General features: G+C 35.1%; 1 protein-coding gene across 10 annotated transcripts in view; it reads left to right on the top strand.

Annotated features, from left to right (window-relative positions):
- DMD (dystrophin) overlaps positions 1 to 27,890 on the top strand; it is a 2,228,404-nt gene that overhangs the window by 736,640 nt on the left and 1,463,874 nt on the right. For all 10 annotated transcript variants that reach the window (XM_061410475.1, XM_061410469.1, XM_061410467.1 and 7 more), the window contains 2 exons: positions 8,014 to 8,137; positions 21,810 to 21,897. In XM_061410475.1, coding sequence (XP_061266459.1) covers positions 8,014 to 8,137; positions 21,810 to 21,897 — 212 coding nt within the window. The remainder of the gene's footprint in view (positions 1 to 8,013; positions 8,138 to 21,809; positions 21,898 to 27,890) is intronic.

The raw sequence follows: 27,890 nt of genomic DNA on the forward strand, positions 1-27,890 counted from the left end.
TTTCCATGAACATGAAAACTTGTGTTCTAGCTAATTAACATGTACATTAAATTTTTGATTTATTAAGTCACCTGATCTAGGCCTACAGCGTCAGGATCCTCCAAGAGTTAATATATTTCACAAATGTTAATACTTTCAGGCTGCTAAAGGTGAGGCTTGTACATTTTTATGAAATGCAAAGATGTTTAAAGATGTAAAAGGGCTATTCATAACCTAGCTCACTAATCAAATTAGTTTAAGTCTGGGAACTTGAAGGAGTTCTCCTTTCACAGTTTACACATTTGGGAATGATGAGTTCCAAGTGGTATATTGAAAGCGACTGAATTAAAGTTTATATAAATGTGTCATCTTAGTTAAATACTTTATATGGCAGTCACTATATTAATGGAACATAGTCAGCACCTGTTAAGAGGCTCTTCTGACATAATTAGCAGAGTTATCATGGAGCACAATTTACATATAATGATATACTGTTGACAATTCAAAATTGCTAACTTTTTAGATTTTTTTTTATCCACACTGCAGGATCTTAGTTCCCTGACTAGGGATCAGACCCAAGCCCCCTGCATCAGGAGCATGCGGTCTTAACCACCAGAGCATCAGGGAAGTCCCCAAAATTGATAATCATGAATAAAAACAAAGATGAGATTTTAGGACATATTTGAAAAATATAGCACAAAATATTCATCAACACTTAGAGGAAGAAAATCATTTTGTAAATAGAAGTCGTAATTTTCTTAAAGAGAATTTTAAGTTGGATAAAGTTAGACTGGATTTAAGGGATAGAGTCTGTAATAACATAGAAATACATTAAGTACAAAGTGAAGTATGTTATGAGAGTAAGATGAGTGAGTCATAAGGAATTTTCTCGATGGGCTGATTCCAACGGTGTAGAAGTCCACTATAAGCAACTTAGTCTGTGTCAGTTCATTATCAATATTTTGTGAGAGTTTTAAAAGAGAAAAAAAAAAAAGAATTAGTAGAAATGAGTGATTTTATGAAGGAAGAAAAATACAGGCACAGAATCCAAAATTTCATATGTATTGAAAATCACTCTTCATTGTTATTCTTGAGGATTTTAAAAAGGTACCTGAGTTACATCTGTATGATATCTTCAGTTGGTGATTAAATAGCCAGCCTCAGGTAGTACAAAGCATGATAGAAAATACCAATGGTAAAATGCTGGGGAGAATAGATAGCATCCATTTTAGAAACATGTATGCATTTAACTCAGGGGAGTCTGTTAATTTGCCATACATCTCAGCAAGGATATGTGAAAAATATTCAACGCCAGTGAAAATGTGAAAACTAGGGGGCAAAGCATAGAAAGTGATGAAGCAATAGCTGCCAAATTGATAAGGAATAAATAAATGTGCAATTGTTACTTGGATGCCAGGTTCTGAGTAGGAGCCAAGAAGCAGACCTTGTTCATTTTGCTAAAAGCAGTGGAAATGTCACTGAGACTAAGCATTGAATGTGGGCCATTGGCAAACAGTAAGAGTGCACAGGAAGCCTTTTGAAAACTCTGCCACTGCTTCCCCTTCCATCCTCATTGATGGCATACAGAGATGTGGATGCCTACTGGCAAAATATTAGAGGGAAAACACGAACTAGCATCTGACATTTAAGTCCCAGAACTGTAAAGGGATGATATTAAATGCTCGATGTTGGAGTACAGGTTGACTGTTTATTACATTGAGATAGAAAAAGTTTTAGTAAGGAAATCATAGTTGAAGAAACAAGCTCAAGTGGAAGCAACAGAAAAAAATAATGTAAACAGAATATTAGATGAGTGATAGCTCAGAGCTTAAAACATATAAGAATTTGGTTTAGGTTCCACCTGTTGCCCAGAATGAAGATGTCACAGTGATCAAAGAAAAGAGAAAAAAGAAAGTCTAATAGATGAGAATAGTACAGACTCATAGATACTTTATTCCACTCCTTTTCAGAAAGAAAGTGCAACATATTGATACTTATGCCTATGAACAGATATTTTTTCCCCCTAGGTAAAGCATTCAACTCACCAATTCCCTAGAAAAAAATTGAAGTCCCTTCAAATTAAATCTGTAAATCAAGAGACTATAATCACTCTCTAAAAGATCCTTATGTCAAGGGCAAGTTCAAGTATCTTTTGCAATCTAGTTTCAAATCTATAAAACCAGCCAAACAAAAACATGGAATGAGGAAAGACCTCTCTATGAAATTTCTCATCCTGTTGCCTGAATTGATCTGAGTTATTAGAACTACATGCCAACTGGTGCCCTGGCCTCCCTTAAATTCTACATAGTCTGAGCAACAAGCAGACGGTTACCATGGTGTTGACTCCACAAAGGCTTCCTTGTGTAGAGATAACCAATTTACTGGGCAAAGCCTCTAGCGTAGACACTGATTTAATCTTAATTCAGTGAAAAGGTGTTTCTTGATTATCCTAAACAAAAGTCACAGTATGAGCTGAACCCCCATCTGATGTCTAAAGCATTTGTTGTCAAATGGATGCTTCACTACATCAAACTCCTTAATAATGTGGACTACTGCATTTTCAACTCTATTATCTGTGGAATTTAATTCTATGTCTGGCATATAGTAAGCACTTAGTATATATTTTGTGGCAGAAGCGAAGGGGCAATTGTGTTTTCAAAGGAAACATACACAATTTCCTGTTTTTCAGAAAGACAGATGTCTAAAAGTATAGGATTTTGGGGAAAATTATTTACTTTCAAACTGAGTAAATATCCTCTGCCTTTTTCCTTTGCAGTTGATTGGAGATGGTGGTAAGGGATAATTATAACACATGTGCAAACAAGACCACTGTAAAGGCCTAGTAAAAACTTTTTCCAGTATAGGCCTTAGTAAATCTCACCCAGCTGTGATGCCAGCTTAGCATCTTGAGTCAAGTTTTAGTTTCATGATTTGTAGGCAGATGTGAGCCACCTCTGAATCAGAAGGGTGTGAGACCAGAGAAACCAAGAATAAAGGGAGAAGTTGACACTGAATGGTGGATATTCACATCTCACCTTTATGAGTTAGCATATTTGATGTGTAATTTAATCAGACTAGTGTAAAGGAGAAGGGACAAATTTCACCAAGGTGGGCAAAGTGGATTATTATCAAGAAGTCAAGTTTCTAAAATATTTATAGAAAGTTTCCAGTGGAAAGGTGGATAAAAGTCAATGAAGGATTTCACTTCATTGGAGGAAGGACAGACTGAAGGATGGCTCCTTGGTTCCCTACGAAACTTGAAGCGAGTTTTATTTCTAGAAGTACTTGAATAAAGAACAAACTAAAGTACAGGGTTAAGAGATCTGAAATTTGTCTCTTTATCCTAAAAAAAATGGAAAATCTTTGCATGGTTAAATGAATGAAAGTTACATAATTAGGTATGTTTTAGAAATGATACTTTGACGTGGTGCATGGAACAGATGGGAGAATTTCAGAAAGATTGCCTAGAACCAGTAGTTTTTGTCACATTTAACTGTAAGATCAACGAGGATGCCAACTGAGGAGATCCTGAGAAGCAGATAAATTCAGAAGAAATAGAATATTTGATGGATTAGACTTTGATAAATATGGGAGGGAAGGGAGAAGAGGATATCAAAGGTGATAGATGGTGATGCCATTCACAGGTCTGAGGGACACTGAGAAGGTACCAGTTTGGGAGAGAAATTCAAACATTAAGTCTTGACATTATATATTGAAAGAGTTCTCACGGCATGCAAGTGGAGTCATCGAGTTAGAGGATGATTATGTAGCTATGGAGCTCAGAAGAAATGCTTGAAGTAGAGATAGCTGTATCAGAGTCATAGATATATGTCATTGCTGTTTAGTTGCTCAGTCATGTCCAACTCTTTTGCGACCCCATGGACCGGTAGCCTGCCAGGCTCCTCTGAACTGACAGGAAACTGGACAACTCTTGCAAAACATTTGCCCTTTAGAAGATAAGAGAATGGCAAAAGAGGAATTTGGAGGTCAAGAGAGTATTGATTTTTAATAAAGGAATCAAATAAAATATGTTTAAATTTCCATATGAAAAATTAACTTGAGAGAGAGGGATTGAATTTACAGTGGATAGATTTAAAAAAAAAAAAAAAAACTAATACACTCAGATACCTGAGAATACATAAGAGAATGAAGTTCCAAATGCAGGTAAAGAGGTTGGCTTTTAACTCATTATTGACTGGGAGATTTTTGCAGAAAGTAATGCCTGTGGCTGGTGATTTTTATTTTGGCTGGCCAAAAACTAATTCTGTTATTTCACTAATACTTTGTGGGTTGTTACATTCAATAGTTACATCTGACACATCTGTAAAGTCTTCTGATTTTTGTGAAATGTTGTCTTCAATATACGTTTCTCTAGAAGGAAAAGAGCATTCTCCAGCACTGTGAGTTTCATTTTCACTTTCTGTATCAGAATCAATCACTAGCATTTTTTTGTTGTTGTTGTTCTAATATTCACATTGTCTGAATCAGAACTGTATTCTGAAGAACTGTCATCTTCTGAGACACTAGTATATATGTCACTTGGAGAATCAGCAAATATCTACATAAAATTCGCTGAAAAATTATTTTTCACCTAAAATTTTGTAATGCATCATTTTTGAAAATTTTACATTTATAATATACACTAGTTGGAACAAAAACCTAACAGAGCAAAATGTGAATAATAACAACAATCATAAGTTGTATAATGAACCCTTGATCAATTTTAAGCTCTAAGAACTTCACAAGGTGATATTAATTGTATCACTCTCTAAAAATGTATTGACACGTCTCTAGTCAATAACATTTTGGTAACAAAGGCGTATTAATATATCTTCCATCAATAATGTTTAACTAGAAGAAGAGAAACTCACTCATTGGAAGGGAATGAGAAGGGCACAGGCAGGTAAGATTGACTATTTGGACATAGGAAGTAGAAGTGGAAGAAATTCTAATCTGATAATTGTGCTTTTCTCCATCAAGTAGGAATCAATGTCATCTGTTGATAGATGGAGAAAGAAGACAGATCAGAGCTTTGAGAGCTTTGGGAAAAGTTTAAAATAGTTCCTGTGGAGAGTCAGAGCTTAAGGTGAAAAAATTAAACATGGCAGGATGCAGGGTTCATTTGAGGTTGTTGATCATTGCCTTAGTATGGCTTTCCACAAGAGTGGATCTGGAGACGAAAGATTTTGATGCAGGTAATTAATTTAGGAAGTAATTCCAGGAAGCAAAGTGAGGAAGTGAGATAAGGAAAAGGCAGCCAACACAGGATGATACATGAGCAGATTTTCGATGGAGGCAACTGCACTCAATCCAGCTGGGAACCTTTTGAGATCCTGGGTGTAATATCCTTCAGGGTGGTTGCACTGAAGGGCAAGGGAACTGTGTTATTTATCTACCAACTATCCCCAACTCTCACATAACTAAGCTATTAACATCCCAGTACTCCTGGCCTGCCTTATATACTGGCAAAGTGAATGCCCACAGGCAAAGACACACAAATGTTTATACTGGGCTAAAGGAAAAAAATGTCCTTCTTAAGACATTCTTATGGGAAACCTGCACTGGATTTGCAGGGTGACTAAATGACCATAGTTGAAAACTATTAATTTTATAAATTAATTAACATCAATGAGAAAGATTTTTGGTAGCATGCAGAAGGACTCTTTCTAAATCAACATTGCAAACACAGAAATAGGAGACCTAAAAGTTAAACTTCTGCAAAAATCAAATGTAGGAAAGATAGCCACCATGTATGATAAAATGAAACACCAATACTATATATGATTCATATCCAAATGAAATAAAGGATTGACATTCAGTTATGTGAGATTTAGAATAAAAAATATATCTGAATTCTGATCTCTCTTTTTTTTTAATATTTCTAGTTGGGTAGCCTTGGTAAATAAGAAACTCAGTAAATACTTATTACTATGAATCAGGCATTCTTTGAGGTGAAGGATATAATGGTGAACAAGATGAATTAAGTTTCTTCCCTATGGTACTAACAATCTGAGATCAATTAATTAATTTCTCTGATCCTCCATCTCCTCATACAGCAAAGAGATGAATCATACTTTATTTAGCACAGGCTTGTAAGAAAGCAAAGGAGGCCATGCTTTTGGAAATGTTTTGTGTTCTGTGAAACTTTTTATCAGTTTAATTTTAAAACAATAGCCTGCAACCAAAATAAAAAAAAATTCTTCACAGGTTTGTTTGATTTAAAGGCCACATCTATGAAAGTATTCATAAAGAAAGAAGATACTTGTCTATTCTTTCCTGATTATAGTAAACACTCCTCATATGATTTTGTTAGGAATCAAATTTTAAGGAAAGTAAGATACTCACAAACCAAGGAATATCATCAAAGTAACTAGGAGTAGTGTAGGCTGACCATCAGATATCTTCTATTGCAGGGGTCCGCAACCTGCCTGACCTAATGTCTGATGATCTGAGGTGGAGCTGATGTAACAATAATAGAAATAAAGAACACACTATATGTAATGCACTTGAGTCATCCAGAAGCCATCTCCACCCCCACCCCCAGTCCCTGGAAAAAACTGTGTTCCATGAAACCAGTCCCTGGCCCCAAAAATGTCGGCGCCACTATTCTAGCAGATTTAAACAGCTGATTTCAACCATTAGAGGGTTGTATTGGAGAAAAAAACTATAGCATGGTGAATACAGTACATTACTTGGCATCTTAATATCTCGTATTTGTATTTTTGGTATACTCCACACATTTCATGTGAAAATTGAATACGTTTATTTCCCTGGATACTTTTGTCTATTTTGTTTTATAATCAATTGGATTAGATGGTCTCTAAATTCCCTTTACCATAGAACCTTTACAAAAGGTTGATACAATCTATAGATTCTTTCTCAAGAAAAACACGCATTCAGAATTGTGCCTGAAATTTCAAGTGATTCCTAGACATTCTCCACCCTTGCAACTCATCTGCGACTCCCTTAAAATCTCTGCTTTAACTGGATCTGAATCACCTAATCAGAGTTAATAGTTTATTTCCATTAGCTCCATAGATCTCTGCAAAAAAGAGTGTTTGAGAATAACAGTGTAGGTGATCACATATCTCTTGCAGCATAACAACCCACCTCAAAATGTAATGGCTTGAAACAACAGTTATTTATCATATCTCACAATCCTGCAACGTGGGCAGTTCTGTAGCTCTAAGTGAAGTCAGCTGGAGCACTCAGATGTATTCAGCTGGTGTTTGAGTTGGGTCAGAAGGTCAAAGGAGGCTTTATTCACTCGCCTGGCACTTCCTGCTCAGTTGCGTCCAACTCTGCACGACCTCATGAACTGTAGCTTGCCAGGTTCCTCTGTCCATGGGGCTTTTTTCAGGGAAGAATACTGGAGTTGGTTGCCATTTCCATACCACTTGCTTTTTCCTGTGGTCTCTCTGCCTGGCAAGAGTGAGCTTCCTTCAAGCACTTTAGGATCCTTAAAGTTCTTATATAACACATGCCTTCTCAGAGTGTGTGTTCCATGAAGACAAGATCCAAGGTGCAAGGACTAATCAAGCCTGTGCTTGCATTACACATACCAATAGCTCATTTGCCATAGAGAGTCACTTGACCAAATGCAGCCTCATTATGGCTGTGGAGACGACATGAGTATTCTACGTATGGTTTAATGGGGGCTACCAACAGGAATCTTTGTTTGTTTGTTGTGAATACGTTCCCAAAAAATGATTTATCTTGGAAAATACTGATTTTTCAATCAATGCAGACATTCAAGCAAAGGCTGAAGAGTAGCTTATAGGAGATAGTGTACAGGTCGTTGCTACATTGAGATGAATAAGATTACCTCTGTGATCATAAAGACCAGATCAAAGAAGACTGAATTTTGAGCCAACCTGACTAGGGAAATAGTAGTGATATTAACATTAATAGGGGCATCAGGCAGAAGTTTCAGATTGGGAGAAGAATGCTAAATGTTGATAGATTGCCTTTTTTTCCCCATACAGAAGAAAGAGATAATCATGAAATAATGATCCTTATTCTTCCCTGTCTTAGGTTGGATGTCGATATAACTGAACTTCACAGTTGGATTACTCGTTCAGAAGCCGTGTTACAGAGTCCTGAATTTGCAGTCTATCGGAAGGAAGGCAACTTCTCAGACCTTAAAGAAAAAGTCAATGTAGGTTATGCATTAATTTTTATGTATTTTTCTAACTTTTGCTGCTTGTAAACCCTGTGCTCTGAACTCTATGATTCTCTTAGAGTTGAAAAAATTAATGTGGTATGCTATACTGCTTTTAAATATATCTTTAAAATATGTTTTACATATCAAGTAGAATCAAAGTTTAGCCTAGAGAAGTCTTTCCTGATTCTGCTGTGACTGCCCATGAATACTTTTTGTTAACCGTCTTTAACTTTTATATCATTTAGCTGTAAATTAGCAATTTTGTAGCATGAAGTCGTATTGATTTCCCTTTATACATTGTTCTTTCATCTGAAGGCTGGGATTTTAGTAGGCTTGCAGAATGGAATGGAAAAGAAAAAACCTGATCCTTACAAATACTATAGACTCTCTTTGTGTTCTCACTATCATCAAAATGCTATACTTTGTAGTCATTAATAATTATCATAAATCATACCATAACTAAAAGATACCCAACCTTTTTCAATATATATTTATAAGAGATCATTTGCTGTTTTTATTCCCTACTGAGACATTATAGTTTTATCCTTTACAATGCAGTTTTTATTAATTTAATAAGAGCTATATTCATCTTCAGGGACATTATCAAGGCTTTGATATTTCAACTTTGACATATGAACATCCATTTTGATAGGTAATTTGCAATAGTTTGTGAGGGAATTTCTAACAGAAATAGTAAATATTTTCAGTGGGAAGGCTAAAGAAACAGGTATCTTGAATGTTAAATAATTTTAGTTATAGGAGGATCTCATATGTGGATAAACTCTGCTTCATCTTTCAATCATTTGATTTCATGAATTACAAAATCTGTTAGATTTTTACAAATACAACACTAATATAGATACAAGGTAATACTTGCTGTGGGGTTGGAACTTTTGGAGAACAAAAAATATGTCTTTTAGGAGAAAATAATCCTTTTTTTAAGGCTACTTTAGAGGGAGAAATAATTTCATCAACATTTCTGAGAGCTGACTTTATAAATGGGAAAGTTATTTTAAGTTCCTTGTTGGCTTTGATATATTCTGTTATCAGCTTAATAATGGACTATTTATAAACAGTTTCAAGAAAAGGGAATTATGATTATATTGTTAATAATTTAGTTTTAAAATTAAAATGAAGGGTATTATGTATAGTAGAAAATAGCAAAATGTCTTATTTGAATGTACTTATTTGAAGGTATATTCTTTGTTATAGTTTTTTGAGGGAAATTCTACAAGTAGAAAATTACTTAGAGAAGATGTACTCTATGTTTTGGAGTTCATGCGACATATTGACCCACTGAAAGTATGAATCACCTTGGATAGACATGTTATTAGCTAATTAAAAATTTTATCTATCTGAGCAATCTACTTATCTATATGCCATCCTATTTCTGTATCTTAAAATAACTGATCAAGCAGGAAGATTGAGCTCTAACATTTTAAGACTGTAAATTCAAAAGTTTCCTGTTATCATATGATTGCCTAGAAGCAATTTACATTTAATCAATAGTGTCAGCAATGAGAGACTGAAAGCGCTAAAAAAAAATATATATATATATATATATATATATATATACACAATAGTGTATGAGTGGTTTTCTGATGCCTGGTGAGTCACCTTTATCAACTTCTCCTCTCATACTCTGAAATAACAACATCATTCTTAATTGCCTACTAAAATAAGACATGGAATGATTTACCTAGACATTTCCTTCAGGCTAAATATAATGTATAGGTATTAAAAAATCCTTGAGAGAAGTACAAAGCAATGATGATGGATATGCATTTTTGCATGCATTAATTTTCTTGCTTCTTCACCTGTCCACTTATGTAGGTTATTATGAACACATGGGAGGCCCATCTCATGAGCTTGAGTGGTATTAATTCATTTTTAGGCAGCCATTAAAAATGGCTAAATATCACTCCCTCTTTTTCATCTTTCACTTGAAGTAATAAATGAATGAAGCAATCAAGCACTTTCACCCAGTTAGCATATCCTAGGATAGCATCCCTTCAATTTTATATATTTTTAAATCAGACAGAAATGTTCCTTCTGTATTAACCATGTGTTTTATCCATATAATTAACATAATACACTTATTTAAGAGTTGAGTTCTAGGGACTTTTCTACTGACAGTGTGGACCCTGGACAACCAATATTGGCATCGCCTGTGAGCTTAGAACTGTAGGATTGTTTTCAGGCTTGATAAATCAATTTGCATTTAGAAAAGATCCACAGATGGTTTCTATGTCTGTAAAGGTTTAAGATCAGTGCACCCTCTGAGACTTTACTAGGCTCCTAGATGTTCCTTCACTCATTCTGTTAATGTTGCCACAGTTCAGACTTTCCAGCTGATTTTACAGGTTTCAGTTCAGTTCAGTCGCTCAGTCGTGTCCAACTCTTTGCGACCCCATGAATCGCAGCACGCCAGGCCTCCCTGTCCACCAGCAGCTCTCAGAGTTCACCCAAACTCATGTGCATCGAGTTGGTGATGCCATCCAGCCATCTCATCCTCTGTCGTCCCCTTCTCCTCCTGCTCCCAATCCCTCCCAGCATCAGGGTCTTTTCCAATGAGTTTACAGGTATACAGCTACTCAACTTCTTGAACTGAGCACATGGTAATGTAAGTTAGGAATTACAGCAGAACAACCTCTCTTTTTTGTTGTTGTTTTATTTTATTTATTTATTTTTGGCTGTGCTGCGTCTTCATTGCTATGCAGGCTTTTTTCTAGTTGTGGCGAGTGGGGGCTCCTCTCTAGTTGCACTCCATGAGCTTCTCATTGTGGTGGCTTCTCTTGCTGCAGAGCATGGGCTCTAGGCATGGGGCTTCAGTAGTTGTGGTTCCCTGGCTCTGCAGCATGGACTCAATAGTTTTGGTGCATGGCTTGGTTGCTCTGCCACATGTGGGATCTTCCCAGACCAGGGATCGAACCCATGTCTCCTGCATTGGCAGGAGGATTCTCTACCACTGAGCCACCAGAGAAGCTCAAAACAACCTCTTCTTACCATAAGGTGATTTTATACCTCTCCAATGTTCTGAAAGCCTTCCTTGTAGCTGTTCAGGTCAACAGGCCTTGGGCTCTTCCTGGAACCTAGACTTATCAGACCAACTTTTCACCAAGTTCTGTTGGAAATCTTCAAGACAATTAATTAGTTTCCATTATCTCTGTTATTTGTGTCTGCCACTAGAATATAGGAACCTCTCTTCACCTGTCCTTTCTAATATCCTCATCAATTTGCTCTTCTGTACTCTTTCCTCTGTCTCACTTCCTCTTCTGTGTGCTTTCTCACACTCATTCACTTTACACTCAGAAACCCTTCTTCTAAAACAAACTTTCTGTCCCATAGACCCATTCTGTTCATACACAGAAAAGACTTGTACCCTTGGATCACCACAAAGACTAATGACTCACTCCACCACTCCTTTGCAATTGCTAGTCTACTCACTTCTAAGGGTCAATTCCAAAGATACCACTCTTACGTAAAACTCTCTCTTCCCTTGTGTTTCATGTCAAGTTGCCATCTGTCATTCACCAGTTTATTCTATTGTTTTCTCATTGTGAACCTGATGCCAAAGTCTTCAATCTCCTCCACCCAAATTGTGCCTTAATCCTTAAAAATCTCAGTTCATTTGGGCTGTCTTGCTGTCTCCAAAAGCTTCCATTTCTCTCATCTCCTCAATTCACCTACCCACTTAAATTAACAATACCTTAGACACTTCATTACTCCATTTCTAAACTGCCACACTTTAAGAGACTCATCAGTACTTCTTCCTAAGCTTTCCATACTTTCCTAGTAAATTTCTCAACTTCTCTCCATAATTACTTCAAATTTTAATGGGTCTCTTAAACTTTTCCCCACCATTTACAGTAGGTGAATTTTCCTCTTATTTTAGTTAAAATAGTATCTCTTATATTTCATGTATTTGTGTTCATGGTCTCTTTCTTTTCCTCTGCCTCAGTGGAAGAGACTGCTTTGACTCCTTAGGGCTAATCCCAGGGGATGGGTGTTGTTCAATCCCAGGGGTGGGTGTTGTTCAATCCCAGGGGATGGGTGTTCTTCAATATCTCCACTGTCTGTGTTCTCAGGATTCTGTTTTCATTTAACCCCACCCCCATTTTTCAATCTCTCCCTATTTTCTGATGATAAAGAATCAGCCTTTAAACAGGCTGCTTTTCTATCTTTGAGAAAATCTTCCTCTCCTATAAACATATATGTGTGTGTGTGTGTGTGTGTGTGTGTGTGTGTGTGTGTGTGTGTATTTTCCCTTAACTTCTCTGCAGGACTAAACTCCATTAACCTCTTAGTCCTTCATGAAAGTATTTCCTCCTTTGGATTTTGGGATACTATTCACTACTATTTACCTTTTTAAGTTTTTGCCCATTTGTTTCATTTTGTTTTTCCTTTAATATTGAAATGCTCCACAGTTCTTCCCTTGTTTTTCTCTCTAGATTATTCTCATTACTTCCCATTTAAATAGCATCTGTTTTTTCATGATCCCCAAATGTGGGTCTTTAGCTTATGTCTTTTCCCTAAAGCCCAGTCCAGTATATTTCATTGCCTAATAGACGCATTTAATTGAATATCTGCCTTCAATCTCCCCAGCCCTGTTTTATTCTTTCTTTTTATTGTTCCTTTTCCAGCAGCATCACTCAGATACCCAAAAGCGAACTGGGTCATCTAGATTTTTTTTTTCCTACCATTCACAAGTCTACCCTTTGACAAATTCAATTAATCTCATTCCCTTAACAACTCTTAAAACTATCCGATCCTCTCTATTCCCATCACCAGAGCCCTGATTAAAGCTAACGTCATAGCTCACTTGGGTTTAAGATGACAGTCCCTAGCTGCCTTCACAGCCACTAATGTTGTATTCCTTTAGAGGTTTCCACCTCACTTCTGCCAAAGCAAACTTATTAAAACATAGCTAGTATCGTTTTTGCCTTTGTTTGTATTCATTTGAGAAAGAAGAGAGCAGCCACTGAGACCCGGGAGCTAGCTGGGCACTGCCATTAGGCCTTGGAGATGCTGGAGACTGTAGTGGTGCTTGCAACTCATCTGTCAAGTTCTCATGTTAAATATGATGAACTGCTCACAGTGCTAACATCAGACAAGGCCACTCCATGATCATGATGGATCGCAACAGAAATGTGACCATTATGTAATCATGTCTCAGTACAGTAAAAAATACTGACACTGTCCAAACCAGAGGTCCCCAAACTCTGGGATCTAATGCCTGATGATCTAAGGTGGACCTGATGTAATAATAATAGAAATAAAGTGCACAATAAGTGTAATGCACTTGAATCATTCCAAAACCATCCCCCTCCCTTGTCCAAGGAAAAATTGTCTTCCGTGAAATTGGTCCCTGGTGTCTAAAAAGACTGGGGACCACTGGTCCATACCACCCAAAATGATCCAAATATCCTTCCTCTTCACTAATATGGCAGATCATTTCCTTTACTAATCATGGCTTTAGTCTTTCTACATTCTTCCTGCAACCAAGATAAGAAAATTTAAGATATCCAATCATAGAATCATGGATTTCTCTGGTAGCTCAGCTGGTAAATGATCCATCTGCAGTGCAGGAGACGCTGGTTCGATTACTGGGTTGGGAAGATCCCCTGGAGAAGGGAAAGGCTACCCACTCAGTATTCTTGAGCTTCCCTCGTGGCTCAGCTGATAAGAATCCACCAGCAATGTGGGAACCTGGGTTTGATCGCTGGGTTGGGAAGATCCCCTGGAGGAGGGCATGGCAACCCACTCCAGTATTCTTGCCTGGAGAATCCCCATGGATAGAGAAGCATGGCGGGCTATAGTCCATGGGGTCACAAAGAGTCAGACATGACTGAGTGACTAAGCACAGCAATCATAGAATCACCTTCACTTCCTTACAGCATCTAATAAAGGCAAAGCTTTACTTCCTTGACCATCTGCATCACTTTACACAAGCCCAAGCCCTCTAAACTATTGTAACATCCTCTTAGCAACATATCCCAATAGTTCCCTATTAGATGCCATGACTTCTTACAACAAATAAATAAACTTTGTTAATCTACAGGTGTGTTTCTGGTAGCCTTTGTCTGAAAGCCATTGACTAAGTCAGTCTTCATGTTGCCTTTATGAGGGCTACCATGACCTAATTCTTTTTTACTTATCCAGAGTGATTTATGACTATTGTTACATTTATTATAGTGTTGGTTTCTGGAAACCAGAAACTTACTCTGACTTTTTTTTTTTCCCTGTTTCTTTTGATTTGGCTTAGTTTGGTTTTGGTATTGCAGTGTGTAATCTAGTGCCTGATATTTAATCTAATTAATGTTTCACTATGTGAGTAAGTGATTTTTTTTCAGTTTTGCAGACACATTTTAAGTCAGGCTCTGCTACCAATATGAAGGATATAACATCTTCCGAATAAACATTTGAGTGAATAAATTACTTTTTCTGTCAAAGGGTAAAACTTCATTATAGAATCTTAAGTGAAAAGAAAATTAATTGCTTCTATAGTCAGAGTAGGACTCTGGGGAATGTGGAACTGACTTTCATATTAATTAGAGAAGATGTCATGAAAGGAGGCGTCTTTTAAAGAGATGCTGGTAAGGAGGAGAAAAAGAGGTTGTAAGTGTTTTTAATCAGCTTATTGAAGAACTAGTAAACGTCTCTTTTCTGTATACTTTGCTTAGAACTTATGCTGATTATGTTTCATTTTTTCTTTATAATACAACTAAATTGCCTTTTTGATCAATTATCTTATTTTTTGAATTATAATTTACACCCACTATTATATTAGTTTCATGGGTCCAACACAGTGATTTGAATTGTCTTTTATTTTGCACTTGAAGGTATACACTTTAGAATTCATAATTTCCTGATGAGCTGTAAGAATTTTTGTGAGCATATTATATATTTGAAAATGAACAATACATTACTCATAGAATGGTCCACCGATGCCTTTTTTACTTGAATTTTGTGTACCAGATACTTTAGATTCTAGTAGTAGCTTCTAAACATAGGATCACATACAGAGTATATACTGACTAATGCATTATTCTCTGAGAGAAAATTATTTCCCAACTGTGTTCTATTATAAAAAGAAAAAAAATTAAAATTAAAATATTGTATACATATCACTCATATATGCATAGGCTTACATATATGATAAACAGATATTAAGGAACACACATGCAGAAAAGCTGGATGAGGCTCTACAGGGAGAAAGATTAGAAAAAGCTCATATGGCAAGGGCAGACATGATTTCATGAATAAGGTGATTTTAAATAGGTTGTTTAGTTATCAGTTCTTAATGTTATAAGAAGCATTGTACCTGGCAAGAAGAATATTGGAGCCTTTCATATTCTGTATAGTAGTGAGGGCTAAAAGCTAACTATAGATATTTGGACTAACATTGAAGATGAAATGTGTGTAAGAAAATGGGTGCCATCCTTAACATTCAGATGATGCTCTTGGCCTTAAAACAAGGAGAAAGTTTACACACACACACACACACACACATTAAAGACATGCTGGTAAGAAGGAGGACAAGAGGTTGTAAGTGTTTTTAATCAGCTTATTGAAGAACTAGTAAACTTCTCTTTTCTGTGTCCTACATGTCCTCCTTTTTACCAGCATCTCTCTAATGTTTTTATTTAGTCACTAAGCTGTATCTGACTCTTGTGATGCCATGGACTGTAGCCCTCCAGGCTCCTCTGTCCATGAGATTTCAAAGGCAAGAATGGTGGAGTGGGTTGCCATTTCTTCTCCAGGGGATCTTCCCAACCCAGGGAACAAACCCAGGTCTCCTGCATGGCAGGCAGATTCTTTACCTACTGAGCCACCAGGCAGCCCATATATTTATGTGTAAAAAAAAAAATATATATATATATATATATATATGTGTGTGTGTGTGTGTGTGTGTGTGTAAGTGTGTAAGAGGGAGGGAAAGAGAGAGGGAAAGAAAGAGATTGACTGACTGATTGATTTAGAACCATGGAAGAGGAAGAAAGAGTGAAGATGCTGAAACATTTGAGAAAATCTGAGAAAAAATTAATCTCCAAAATTTTTGAGACCACTAAAATGTGGTTACACTTATTCTCTAGTGGGTAACAAAACATTCCGACATGCCAGCATAGCCAAAGATTTTGTATAGTCTGAAAATTCAGGAATAACTTAGAGTACTTGAAAATATGATACTCTCTACTTGCCAAATGGAATTACTACTGAGTCCAGAGAATCCTGATTAGTATCACAGTCAAGAAACATTCCTTTGTCTTTTGTTCAGTATCAGTTCTCCATTTTACAGTCTCCAGTAAGAATTTAGGATCGTGATGCTTATGAGATTGGTGTCTCTGTTGCCTTGCTATTTCATTTCATTTCTATTAAATTCAGCATTGTCTAGTCTCATAATTTTATGTCACTTTTTCCTGGAGTCCAGGATATCTTAGCAAAGATGCCAAAAATGTTTCCTGAGTTTTGTTTGGTAGGCTGTTGTCGGGAGTTTATACTCGGTTCTTTTTTTTAATATGTTATTTTCTTCATTCTATTGCAAGTACCGAGGTGAGATTCTATTGTTTTAACTTGGTGAACTTTACATAGTACTCTTTGTTTTCTGTTTGAGCCATTGTTTATTCCTGTTATCAGGACTTCATAACAATTCTGTTGGAGAGAGAATTGTTGTGCACAACTCTCAATCTAACCTAAAGTTTCCAGGAGACTTTAAAACTGAATCCGGCTTTACTTTTCAGAGCTTGTAGCCCCTAAACCCCTGGGATGGTTGTTTGACCACTGTATGTATAGCTACCAGGATTTGTTATGTATGTACACCTTCTTAGAGATTTTGAACTGAGGGTAGGTGGTAGAGACCATAACGTTGTATATGGAGGTGTTATGCTATGATAGACCTCACTTTTTTATGCATCTATCGTATACCAGACCCTATTCTAGGCACTGGAGATAGCACAAAGAAGGGAATGCATAAGGATACATGATCTACAGTTGATATGCCTGTGGGGAAGATGGAAATTAAGCAGATTAATATAGGATGTTACTGATAAATGCCAAAGATGACAATGAAGTAGGAAGAGAGCTAAGAAGTGTATGTGTGTGTGTAGATAGAGTGGCAGTTGAAAGCCTCACTGGGAAGGTACCGTTTAATAAAGATTTAAAGATAGTGAAGAATGGACACATACCCGAGATTGGAGCATTTAAGGCAGAGAGAAGGGTAAATGCACAGACGGAGGAGGTAAGAGAGTGCCTAGAGGATGAGAGAGTAACAAACACTATGTCTGGGGCTGAAATAGGTGTTGAGTAACAGAAGAGGTCAGAGAGGGTAGGGAGATGAAGGTTGGGTGACATGGTTAGGCTTTGAGCTTTTGCTCTGTGTGAGAAGGGAACTTCTGGAGAGTGGGCTGGCTTCCTCTGTCATCTCTGTTGAGAGTGTATCATTAGGGGGCAAAGGCAGGAGTAGAAATACCATGTAGTAGGTTATTCTGAAACATCCAGACTCGTGAGAGATGATGGGGGTCTTTTGACTAGTGCAGTAGTAGTGAGTACAGTTGCAACATCACTCTCTGGATGTGTTTTGAGGTGAGTCAGTAGGATTTTCTGGTGGATTGCCTGTGGGGTTTGAGATAAAGAGTCAAGAAGGATGCAAAGTCATTGGACTGAATGAATGTAAATATAGTTGAGTCCAAGAACATGCTAAATGTAGAGGTCTGGGAGATGAGGAACCAGCATAGCAGACTGAGTAAGGCAGTCTTTGAGGTTGGAGGAAGTGTGTGCTCATATTCTAGGAAGTCACATCAGTATTCCCAAGAAGAGGACTGGTCTGAACCAAATTATCCTGATAAGTAAGTTGAGGACTGAGAATCAACCAGTGACACTTTCTGAGTGTCAAACAGCAGAAAGCAGTGGGGACAGCCTTCGAACCAACTGAGATTAGAACCAACTAAAGTCTGTTGGTTCAAACTTTTGATTACCTTCATTCCTGTCTCTTTGCTACCCCACATTTTTTCATTTTATTTTTAGTCAACCATCTATAGCTGTGTATGAAATGAAAGTTGCTGGACTCTTCACTAACGGCTTCATACTTCTCAAGGCACATTTGTGCCAGTATTTCTCTTTATTTTCCAATATTCCTCTTTAAAGTGATGTAACTTATCAGAACTCAGGTATCATGTAAACATGGACGAATATGAAGAGGCTATTAAACGGCTTCTTAAATCTGTATCTCTGTGCCTCAGTTACTCAGTTTGCATGGAATATACATTGCCTATGGAGTATAGTAATTGGGTTGTACACCGTTGCCAGCCAGCTTACAGACTGTCAAGTGTATATATCAAGTGACCAGGCATTCCTTCTGATACCTTGGTGCCCATGCTGCATTAATATTTTGAATGCCATCTCTGATGAATTCCAAACTATCAGGTTATCTTTACTGTGAGTTGGAATCACATCTGTTCAAATCTGTTTGATTCATCTTCATTGAAATACCTCTAGAAGCAGCAGAGTATGTTTGAAAGAGACCTTAACTTGTAATTAGATCATCAGGGGTCTAAAGCTTTCTACTTCTGTGATCTTTTTTTGTTGTTGTTGGTTTGGTTTTGGCCATGCCGGGCAGCTTGTGGGGTCTTAGTTCCCTGACCAAGGATCAAATCCGTGCCTCCAGGAATGGAAGCAATGTCCTAACCATTGCACCACCAAGGAATTCCCTTTACTTCTGTGATCTTGGATATTTGATAATTTTATTGGCACTCAGTTTTATCTTGTGTAAAATAGGAGAAAATAATGCTGATTCTATCTGATAGAATTACTATGAAGCACATATAAAATAATGCACATGCACAGTAATTTGGTACACAGGGTTAGGCACTCCATTTTTTCTCATGGTTATGTCAGTGTTTTCAAATCTTTCACAAATTTCTCTGTGTCTTGCTTTCCTCCTCTGTCAAAATGGGAGAGTGTACCTACTCCAGAGATTATTGTTTTGTTGTGGTGAGATGCTGGTTATTGTTACATAAATTAGAACAATTGGAATAATATGGCTAACCAAGCAAGGTTTATTTAACCTCAAATATTGCCCCCAAGATATTCAATTATCTTTGTCTCTCTGTTAGTAATACTAATTGATTATTCCATTAGATGCTTAGAATAAAGAGATAATGATCATGACATTTAGAAGGCCATTAATAATTTCTTTTCATTATTTATAAAGACAACATGGTATTCTGATTCTCTTTATATAATTTAATATATTAAAAAAACTCAATGTAGATAAAATAGACGCTACTGTGATAGAAAATGGTAATTCTAAAACTGTTGAAGTTGAAGAACACAGCTTGTTCTTATTGTCCTTGTTGTCATTTTGTTATAGTACGAGTATTTATTTTTTCTCTTTTTTTTTTTACCTGATGTAGTTAAAATTTGAGACACCTCAAATCCTGCTGTAGCTCTTGATAGTGGGAGTATTTGAATGTCATATATTTACTTAGAATATGCTTATTTTTTGCTGAGTCCTTTGCAAAGACCATTTATCTTTTAATAGAGAATAAATTTAAAGTATTAGGAAACATGGCAATTAGATGCGAGGGACAGATAATTTAGAAGACAAAACTTGAGAATTAAGAAAAAGTGAATTTTAGAGCTTCGTCTATGTTCTTATCTTTAGCAGTGTATTGTGGCTCCTTTATTTTCATGGACTTTTCAGTTCAAGTCGCAAGCTAGAACCTTCCATGGTTGTGCACATGCTTTTGTAAACAATTCAGTAATGTCTTTGTGAAACTGACTTTCAAGATAACCCAGAAGTTTCACCTGCTAATTGGTATGGGATCCTGGGAACATATAAATCCCCAAGCACCACAGTCTGTGTACTTAGAAAATTTCAAGTAGAATCCAAGATACTAAAATGTTTCTATAACCTTTGGAGTTTTGGTACCAATTACATGAAACTGTGTTCTCATTTGCTGCCCTTGATGTCATAATTTAAAGTGTTTATATTCCAGCTAGGCTATAAATACTTTTATAAAAAGGACTGACATTTTATAGTATTTTATTTCACTTTTCTAAATTTGATTAGTTTTAACGTATGTTACCTTTTTCCTGATTGGATGTATTCTATTATCTATCAGCTCTTTTAGAATTTTGCTTTCTTTGACCTTGAATCCAATAATCCTAGTTCATGGAACTCTTTTTAAAATAAATTTAAATAACTCTATTCACTTGTGACTACTTCTTTAAATTGGAGAATCTTTTAAAATATTTAAAAATATATGGATTATTTTATGAGCATTCCCAGCATTTGATATGCTTGGAGAATTGTCCAATTTAGATGATTACTTACTTATCTGAAAGTATTTTTAGTGTTGTCATATTGTTTGTATCTATACTTATGTCTGCATATCTAGATCTGTGTGTCTGTCTTTAACTCTTTGCTTTCAGAGGGAAGACACTAGATCTGCACTCTGCGATTACAGTTGAGACATTGTAGCTTTTAAAATTTAAGTCAACTTAGATTAAATTAAAAGTTATTATACCCAGTTGTATTTGCCATGTTTCAAGCGCTCAATAAACAAACACATGTGGCTAGTGGGATGCAGATACAAACTCTGTCCATTCTTGCTGAAAGTTCTATCGAGCAATGCTCCTCAGAGTGTGCATATATCTATTATATGCTTCCCACCTGTACTCCAATATTAAAATCTGGAATATTTGTTTAAATGCCTATAAATCTAAAAGCTTTACAAAACAGTCTGATGTATGAAAACCTGCTGCCACAAACTCAAGTGAAATCTTTGTATAAGGCGACTATTAAATCATAGAAGTATTGCTCTCATTATATGTTTAATATATTATAGCTTGTTTTTTCTGCAGATGCTTTCAGGACATATAACATTGTTATAGCTATAGCTTTTTAATGACTATAGTAGTATAGTTCTACTGCATGATAGCTTAGAATTGATGTCTCTGTAGAGACATTATTTGCTAAGCTCAACAGTATCAAATATTACATTTTGTTAAGTTACTGTGTTTCTGTTGTTTAAAAGTTAACTTTGGTTAGGAGAAATGAGCAAAGGGATTTAGGAAACTTTATGAAACTCAATTTCTTTTTCCTTGAAATGGGAGTACTTTGACAATTTTAGAAAAATTAACCTGCAGTCTTATATTTAGATAAATATGGGTTTTTTTCCACTAAATGATTTATGCTAGTATACTTCTTCCCATTGTGTATACTTATTGTATTTTCTGTTTTATTTTTAATAAAGAATATATACTGATGTTATTAGGAACAATTTCAGTGGTGTATTTTTAAAAGGTAAATTCCATTTTAATGATCTAACACTTTATCGTTTCATGGTTTGTTATGATTTGACTTTGGTTCCTTTTGCGGGGGCAGTCTTAACTTATAATGCTTCAGAAACTATTAGGTAAAAAATGTTAACAGTAGACATCTTATTTTTATTTTTTTTAAGAAACAACTTACTATGAAAAAGACTTGTGCTTCGTTGCCATTTTGATGCATCTATTGCCAAGAACTTGAGAAAAATATCTTTAGATTCTCATGATAAACTGACAGTGAAATATCTTAAGGCTTGAAAGGGCAAGTAGAAGTTATAATTACTGTGTAGTTTCACAATCCTTGTACTGAATACTCACCTTTGCTATCATGCTGCAGGCCATAGAGCGAGAAAAAGCCGAGAAGTTCAGAAAACTGCAAGATGCCAGCAGATCAGCTCAGGCCCTGGTGGAACAGATGGTGAATGGTAATTACACGGAGTTGATTTAGATAATCTTCTTAGGGATTTGATAAACACATAGGTTCATATTTATCAGCTGAATTATATCAGACAAGCACTTCCTGAATGAAAATTTAAAGTGAGTTTGTGAGCTTTTTATTATTGTTTCTTAATGCAAAGCAGATTATTTGAGGAAATTCAACTTTGAGTCCAATGGAAGAAAATGAGATGTGGTAGAATATTTTATTAGTCTGTTGCTGAGAAATCAATTTTAGTGCAAAGTCTGCTTACATTTGTCCAAATGATTTAAGAAAACAAGATTTGCAGAAATAAATGGAAATGTAAGCAATCATATGATATATGTAAAGTGATTATAATCGGATTTAAAATAATTTTGGAATATATTTTTCCCATACCTATTTGCTAATAATATATTTGACATTTTCTGTGTTGTTTTCATTTTTTAACTTATTTAAAAAAAAAAGGTCTCCTAAGGGAAACTTTTTTTTTAACTTCAATTATTTTGAGGTAAAGGTACAAAGGTAACAAAACAAATATTAAATGAATTAAAATTAATTTTTGCTAACACTTGGTACCCCAAAAGCTGTCTGAACAAAATGCTATTGATGTCAATTATACACAAAGTTCTTTCCAGTTGTCATTGTTATACTACCGTATTCATTTCTAGGTGTAAGTAGTTTATGAAAATCAGTGTGTGTATGTGCTTAGTCACTCATTCGTGTCTGACTCTTTGTGACTCCATGGACTGTAGCCTACCAGGCTCCCCTGTCCCTATAAAGCTATTTCCAAACAAGGTTATTTTTTTAAGAATATGTTTATAAGAATATAAAAATCAAATGTCACAAATGTTTTTGTTAGGCATGTCACCTTTTTCCAGTACCTGCCTGCATTCTGAGGCATAAATTCTGTGTTTGAATTATTTTTGCTTTAATTGCCATGTTGGCATTAAAAAATTCAATGATCTTCCTAGGAAATAAATTCATTTTCTCCTTCTAATGGGCCTCATGACTATATTTGGTTAAAAATAAAGGCAAGCAAATATGATAGCTGATGGTTGGGTTAACAAGTTAAAGAATATATAGAAGATGAAAAATACAAAAAATATAGTTGTTTAGATACATGTTTGCTGGGCAGTTTAACTGATGAGTTTGACAACAGCATATTCATATTACATAAAATTATATGATCTAAAAATATCCTTATACTGTTATATAATTTCCCCCTGGTAACTGCATTATCACTTTTTCATTTTTATAAACTGATATAAAATCTATACTTTTACATGGTCTCTACTTTAAATGGCCTTGGTTCATAATCAAATATAAAGCAGACCTTAACTCAGATTATCTGATAGTAGTATACACTGAATTACTCAAAAAATAGAACCCACCTGCCAATGCAGGAGACTTAAGAGATGCAAGTTTGATCCCTGGGTTGGCAAGATCCCCTGGAGAAGGAAATGGCAACCCACTCCAATATTCTTGCCTGGGAAATCCCATGGACAGAGAAGCCTGGTGGGCTATAGTCCATGGGGCTGCAAAGATTCAGACACGACTGAATGACTAAACTAAAAAAATAAGTTAAAATTTAGAAATTAAGTAATGATGTTTTTAAATTGAAATGATATGCAGGGTTAAAGGGCTTACCAGGCGACTCAGCAGTAAAGAATCTGTCTACAAGGCAGAAGATGCAGGAGATGCCACAGATTCAATCCCTGGGTCCAGAAGATCCTCTGGAGGAGGCTATAAGCAACCCAGTCCAGTATTCTTGCCTTGGAGAATCCCATGGACAGAGGAGCCTATCAGGCTACAGTTCATAGGGTCACGCAGAGTCACACACTACTGAAGCAACTGAACACAATGCACGGGTTAAAATGATCCTATGATTAGTGATAACATAGTTTTCTAGATTATTGCCCTCATAGCTCAAAATTTTGGAAGCATGAAGAAAAATCATGATCTATACTAGGTCTTTAATAAATATTAATTGGCCGATTAAATTCTATTTAGCAAAGCAAAATTAAGGCAGTAATTGAGATAATGACATTGGTAATTTCAGTCAGAAAATAACACTTTTGAAGGAAAATTCTAATTTCTGTACAATGCAAAGAGCAGTAAGGGATGGGGGTGTGATTTGAGACATTCCTCATTGGATGACTATATTGACCAAATTTTAAGCTTCTCATGTGTTCTGTTAATGACTATTTGGTGTAAGTGATACATAATTAATTTCAGATTTGAGCTATAAATAGAGCATAGATAGTTCTACTTTGCTCTATTCAATCAAACAATTTACATAATTACTAAAAAGTACACTCAAAGATTCTAACTTATCATTTTGTTATTGCTTAGTGTTTATTTTAAGCAATTGTGCAAGTTGTGAGTTAAGCCAGACATGCAGTAAGTGCTTGGAGTACCTCTCTAGGTATATTTCAGAGGAACCCCCAATCCTAAATTGCAGCTGCTCCACCAACATAGAACCAAATGCTAGAGTATACTGATGGGGTTCATGAAGTTGAAAGACACACTGAAGTTTCTCTAAACCAGATTTCTCAACAGTTACCTCAGTAAAGCTCTTAAATTTGCAAGTTAAGAATTTCCTTTCTCAAGTGTGACTATGGAGTGTAATAAAATTCATAACCATATAAAACACATCCTTGTTTTTATTTATAGAAAGGAAAAAGAAAGCTGAATCATGGTACTTCATTTATGATCCCATGTAAATATCTATTTCTTTAACCATATATCTTGTCCTTAAAAATTAAGATAAAGGCAGATCATTCTTATATGATGTTATAACTATATCCAAGTAATACTAATATATATACATTAAATGTTTGATTCCCCATGATAGCAACACCTAACATATATTCATAATTTAAAATACGTATGGAGATAAGCATAAATATAGCTATTATATTTTAAAGAAAGCATTCCATAACTATATATGTGTGTGTACACACACATAGGAAACTGAATTTTTAAATAAAATAATTTATCATCAGATTAGAGCATGTTTAAAGTATCTAAAATGATTTTGGAACTCTTTTACCTTCAGAATGAAACTCTAAGACTTGCAAAAAAAGATTCCTCAATGCTTATAGTTTACATCAGTTTTGACCCCAAATGGTATATTTCCAAACATATTTCCAAATCAGTTTTGGCCATTTCTAAGTATCTACTGAAAGCATGAAGTTTTAGTACCGCTTAAGAAATGCAAAAGAAAAAGTATCTGTTAGTCCTGAAGGCATTTGCCAAATCAATTTAAGAAAGGCGCTGAGAAACGGAGTGAGGTTGTGTCTCAAAATGGTTAAAAATACAGAGATTATTACCATGATGCCAATATTGAAGAAACTGCTTTCATTTGTTGTTGCAAAGTTGTGCTAAAAATCAATTGTATGTCCTGAAAACACTGTTTCTCATAACACATGTTTAGTTTTGCAGGGTTAAATAGAAGTTATGATCAATTAGAAGATAATTTTCATTTTGGCTGCATCTTATCAAATGCCAAGTGTTATAAGCAGAATATTATAATACAGTTGCTATTAAATATTTTAAGTTTTAATATCAACTATATTATGAATTTTTAAGTAGAATGATGTATACTTGAATAATATGCAGGAATTCAGTAAGAGATTCTTATTCATTCATTTGCGACCTTTTTTTAAATCTAAAGTTTGCATAAATTATTTGTATACATAAAAGCTATACATGAACATTTTCCTCTTAAGTGTATCAGTTCTTTTAGAAGACTATAAAGGATCTTCACGCTCAGAATGGACTCAAAATGGAGGCTACAGTGATACTAAAAGGGAGAATGTTATATAAAATGTTAATTTCTGGGATTTTGACATGGAATTTTGATATAACTGATTTATCTATTTAACTGTTTCTTTTAATTAACATTGAATTTATTGCTCCTGTATCAAAATCAGTTGATCAGATAAGTATGGGGGATAGTGTTACAGTGTTGAATGGTGGAGAGCTCTTCATCTTGTTGGAGAAATTTTTCACAGATAGAATCTTTATGAAGTTTATTGTCACTATATAAGATTAGTATCATAGCCTTAGTCTGTATAAATTATTCACATCCTAGAACTTTAATGAGAGTAAGTGGGAGATGAAATTGGGTACCTAGTGATCTACTTATGTTTCCTGTAATTGTGATATTCTGAGAAGGGGAATTTCCAGATTTTTATTTATTTAAATTAAAACAATATACAATATGGACCCTCTTTAATGTTTATTTTTATATTAATTTAAATACAAAATGATATAAACTAATTAAAATTTTAGAAAATTTTAGCTATTAAATATCAAGTATATTGCTATCATATCAGTAATATAGATTATTAATAAACACAGGTTTCAAATATTTTATTTTGAACAGCTTTTTAACTCATTTGCATAACTTTAGAGCAAAAGCTTTTCATTGTTTGAATGAGATTATGGGACTTCAGGACAGTCTAGAACAGTTTTATGCCTAAAAATATGCTTACTTCATTTTTATCTGTTTAGCATTAGACTTCATTTTTAATTCTTTTTGTAAAATAATGTTCTTGCATCAAATATTTAGTCTCCTTTTCAGTCAGATATAACAAAAAAAGACCCTGGTTTTGATAAATTATTTTCCTTTATTAATATTGAAATACTAAATTGAATTGACATTACCAAAATGTTGCATCAAAACATTCATTTAAAAACTTAAAATGGTTTTACTACAATTTCCAGAGGAGATCCTATAATTATCTAATAGGGTTAGTAATGTTTTCTACATTAAATTGTGCTTCACTTTCAATTTCTAATTGTAGTTTTCTATGTGTTAATTAAGAGCCTGAAGACAATCACATTAAGGAAATGTTTAAATAAAAGTAGTAATTATTAGTATATTAGACTAAAAGAACATTTCAAAGCCATCATCCCATGAGTGTTAGATTATAGTGTTTAAGGTAAAACCTAATAGTAAGTCTGCTAAGTATCATAATTACACAGACAAGGGCTCCTCTTATCCATAATATTAAGTATGGAACTGTATTTTTAGTATTTTGGTTTATAGTTCATTAAATACTTTAAAATGAATGATGTCATTTGAATTTGGGCAAAACTTTGTCAGATGGGTAAGGGCAAGCATTAGGTCAGTTTGACTCACCTCAAAGGCAAACCTCTCATTATCTTTTCACATCACTGTGAAGTATTTTCAGAGGCAATAACTATTCTAATTGTATATTTTAATGGAAAGTGATTTTGTAGCTGCTCTGTATATCAATGGGGCATGGAAATGGTACTGTTTGCAGCGGTCCAGCCCCTCCATCATGAATGAGTAGCTTTCCACGGTTGTACTCATTTCCTCTTCTCTTATTCTTTCCTGAGTTCTGGGCAGCTTGATTTATGTTTTCTGTTTTTCCACGTTACACTTGGGATAATGGTCTACACAGAGTTCACAGTCAATAAATGTTGTTAATTGACAGGCACATTTTTCTTTGTTTAACTTTAATCTCCAAAGGAAGAGACTCAGTTCCTGGTATGTGTGTCTCTGTGTGTCTGTGAGTGTAGTGTGTGAAGGGAGGAAATTAAAGAGGTCACTGTTGTGGAAAATTAGTTACAAAAGCAAATACGAGTAGAGATCTGACTTTTTTCTTCTGAAAAAAGGAAAATTAGGGTAAAACCTAATAGTCTGCTAAATATCATAATTACACAGACAAGGGCTCCTCTTATCCATAATATTAAGTATGGAACTGTATTTTTAGTATTTTGGTTTATAGTTCATTAAATACTTTAAAATGTAAATACTTTAAATACTTTTACCTTAATTTTCAGTGCTGTTCAGAAAAAGAAAAAAATGAAAAAAGTTATATTTGTAAATTTATATATTAGATTTATTAGGGGCATGAATTTTATGCACAACCTATTTTTTAAAGCTATTATTTTTTAAAACAAGATGATGTGGCAGTTGTATAAAAGTTAGTGTCATCAGAAAACACCCTAGAATTAGTCTATAAT

This window comes from Bos javanicus, chromosome X (genome assembly GCF_032452875.1).
Source record: "Bos javanicus breed banteng chromosome X, ARS-OSU_banteng_1.0, whole genome shotgun sequence".
Taxonomy (NCBI): domain Eukaryota; kingdom Metazoa; phylum Chordata; class Mammalia; order Artiodactyla; family Bovidae; genus Bos; species Bos javanicus.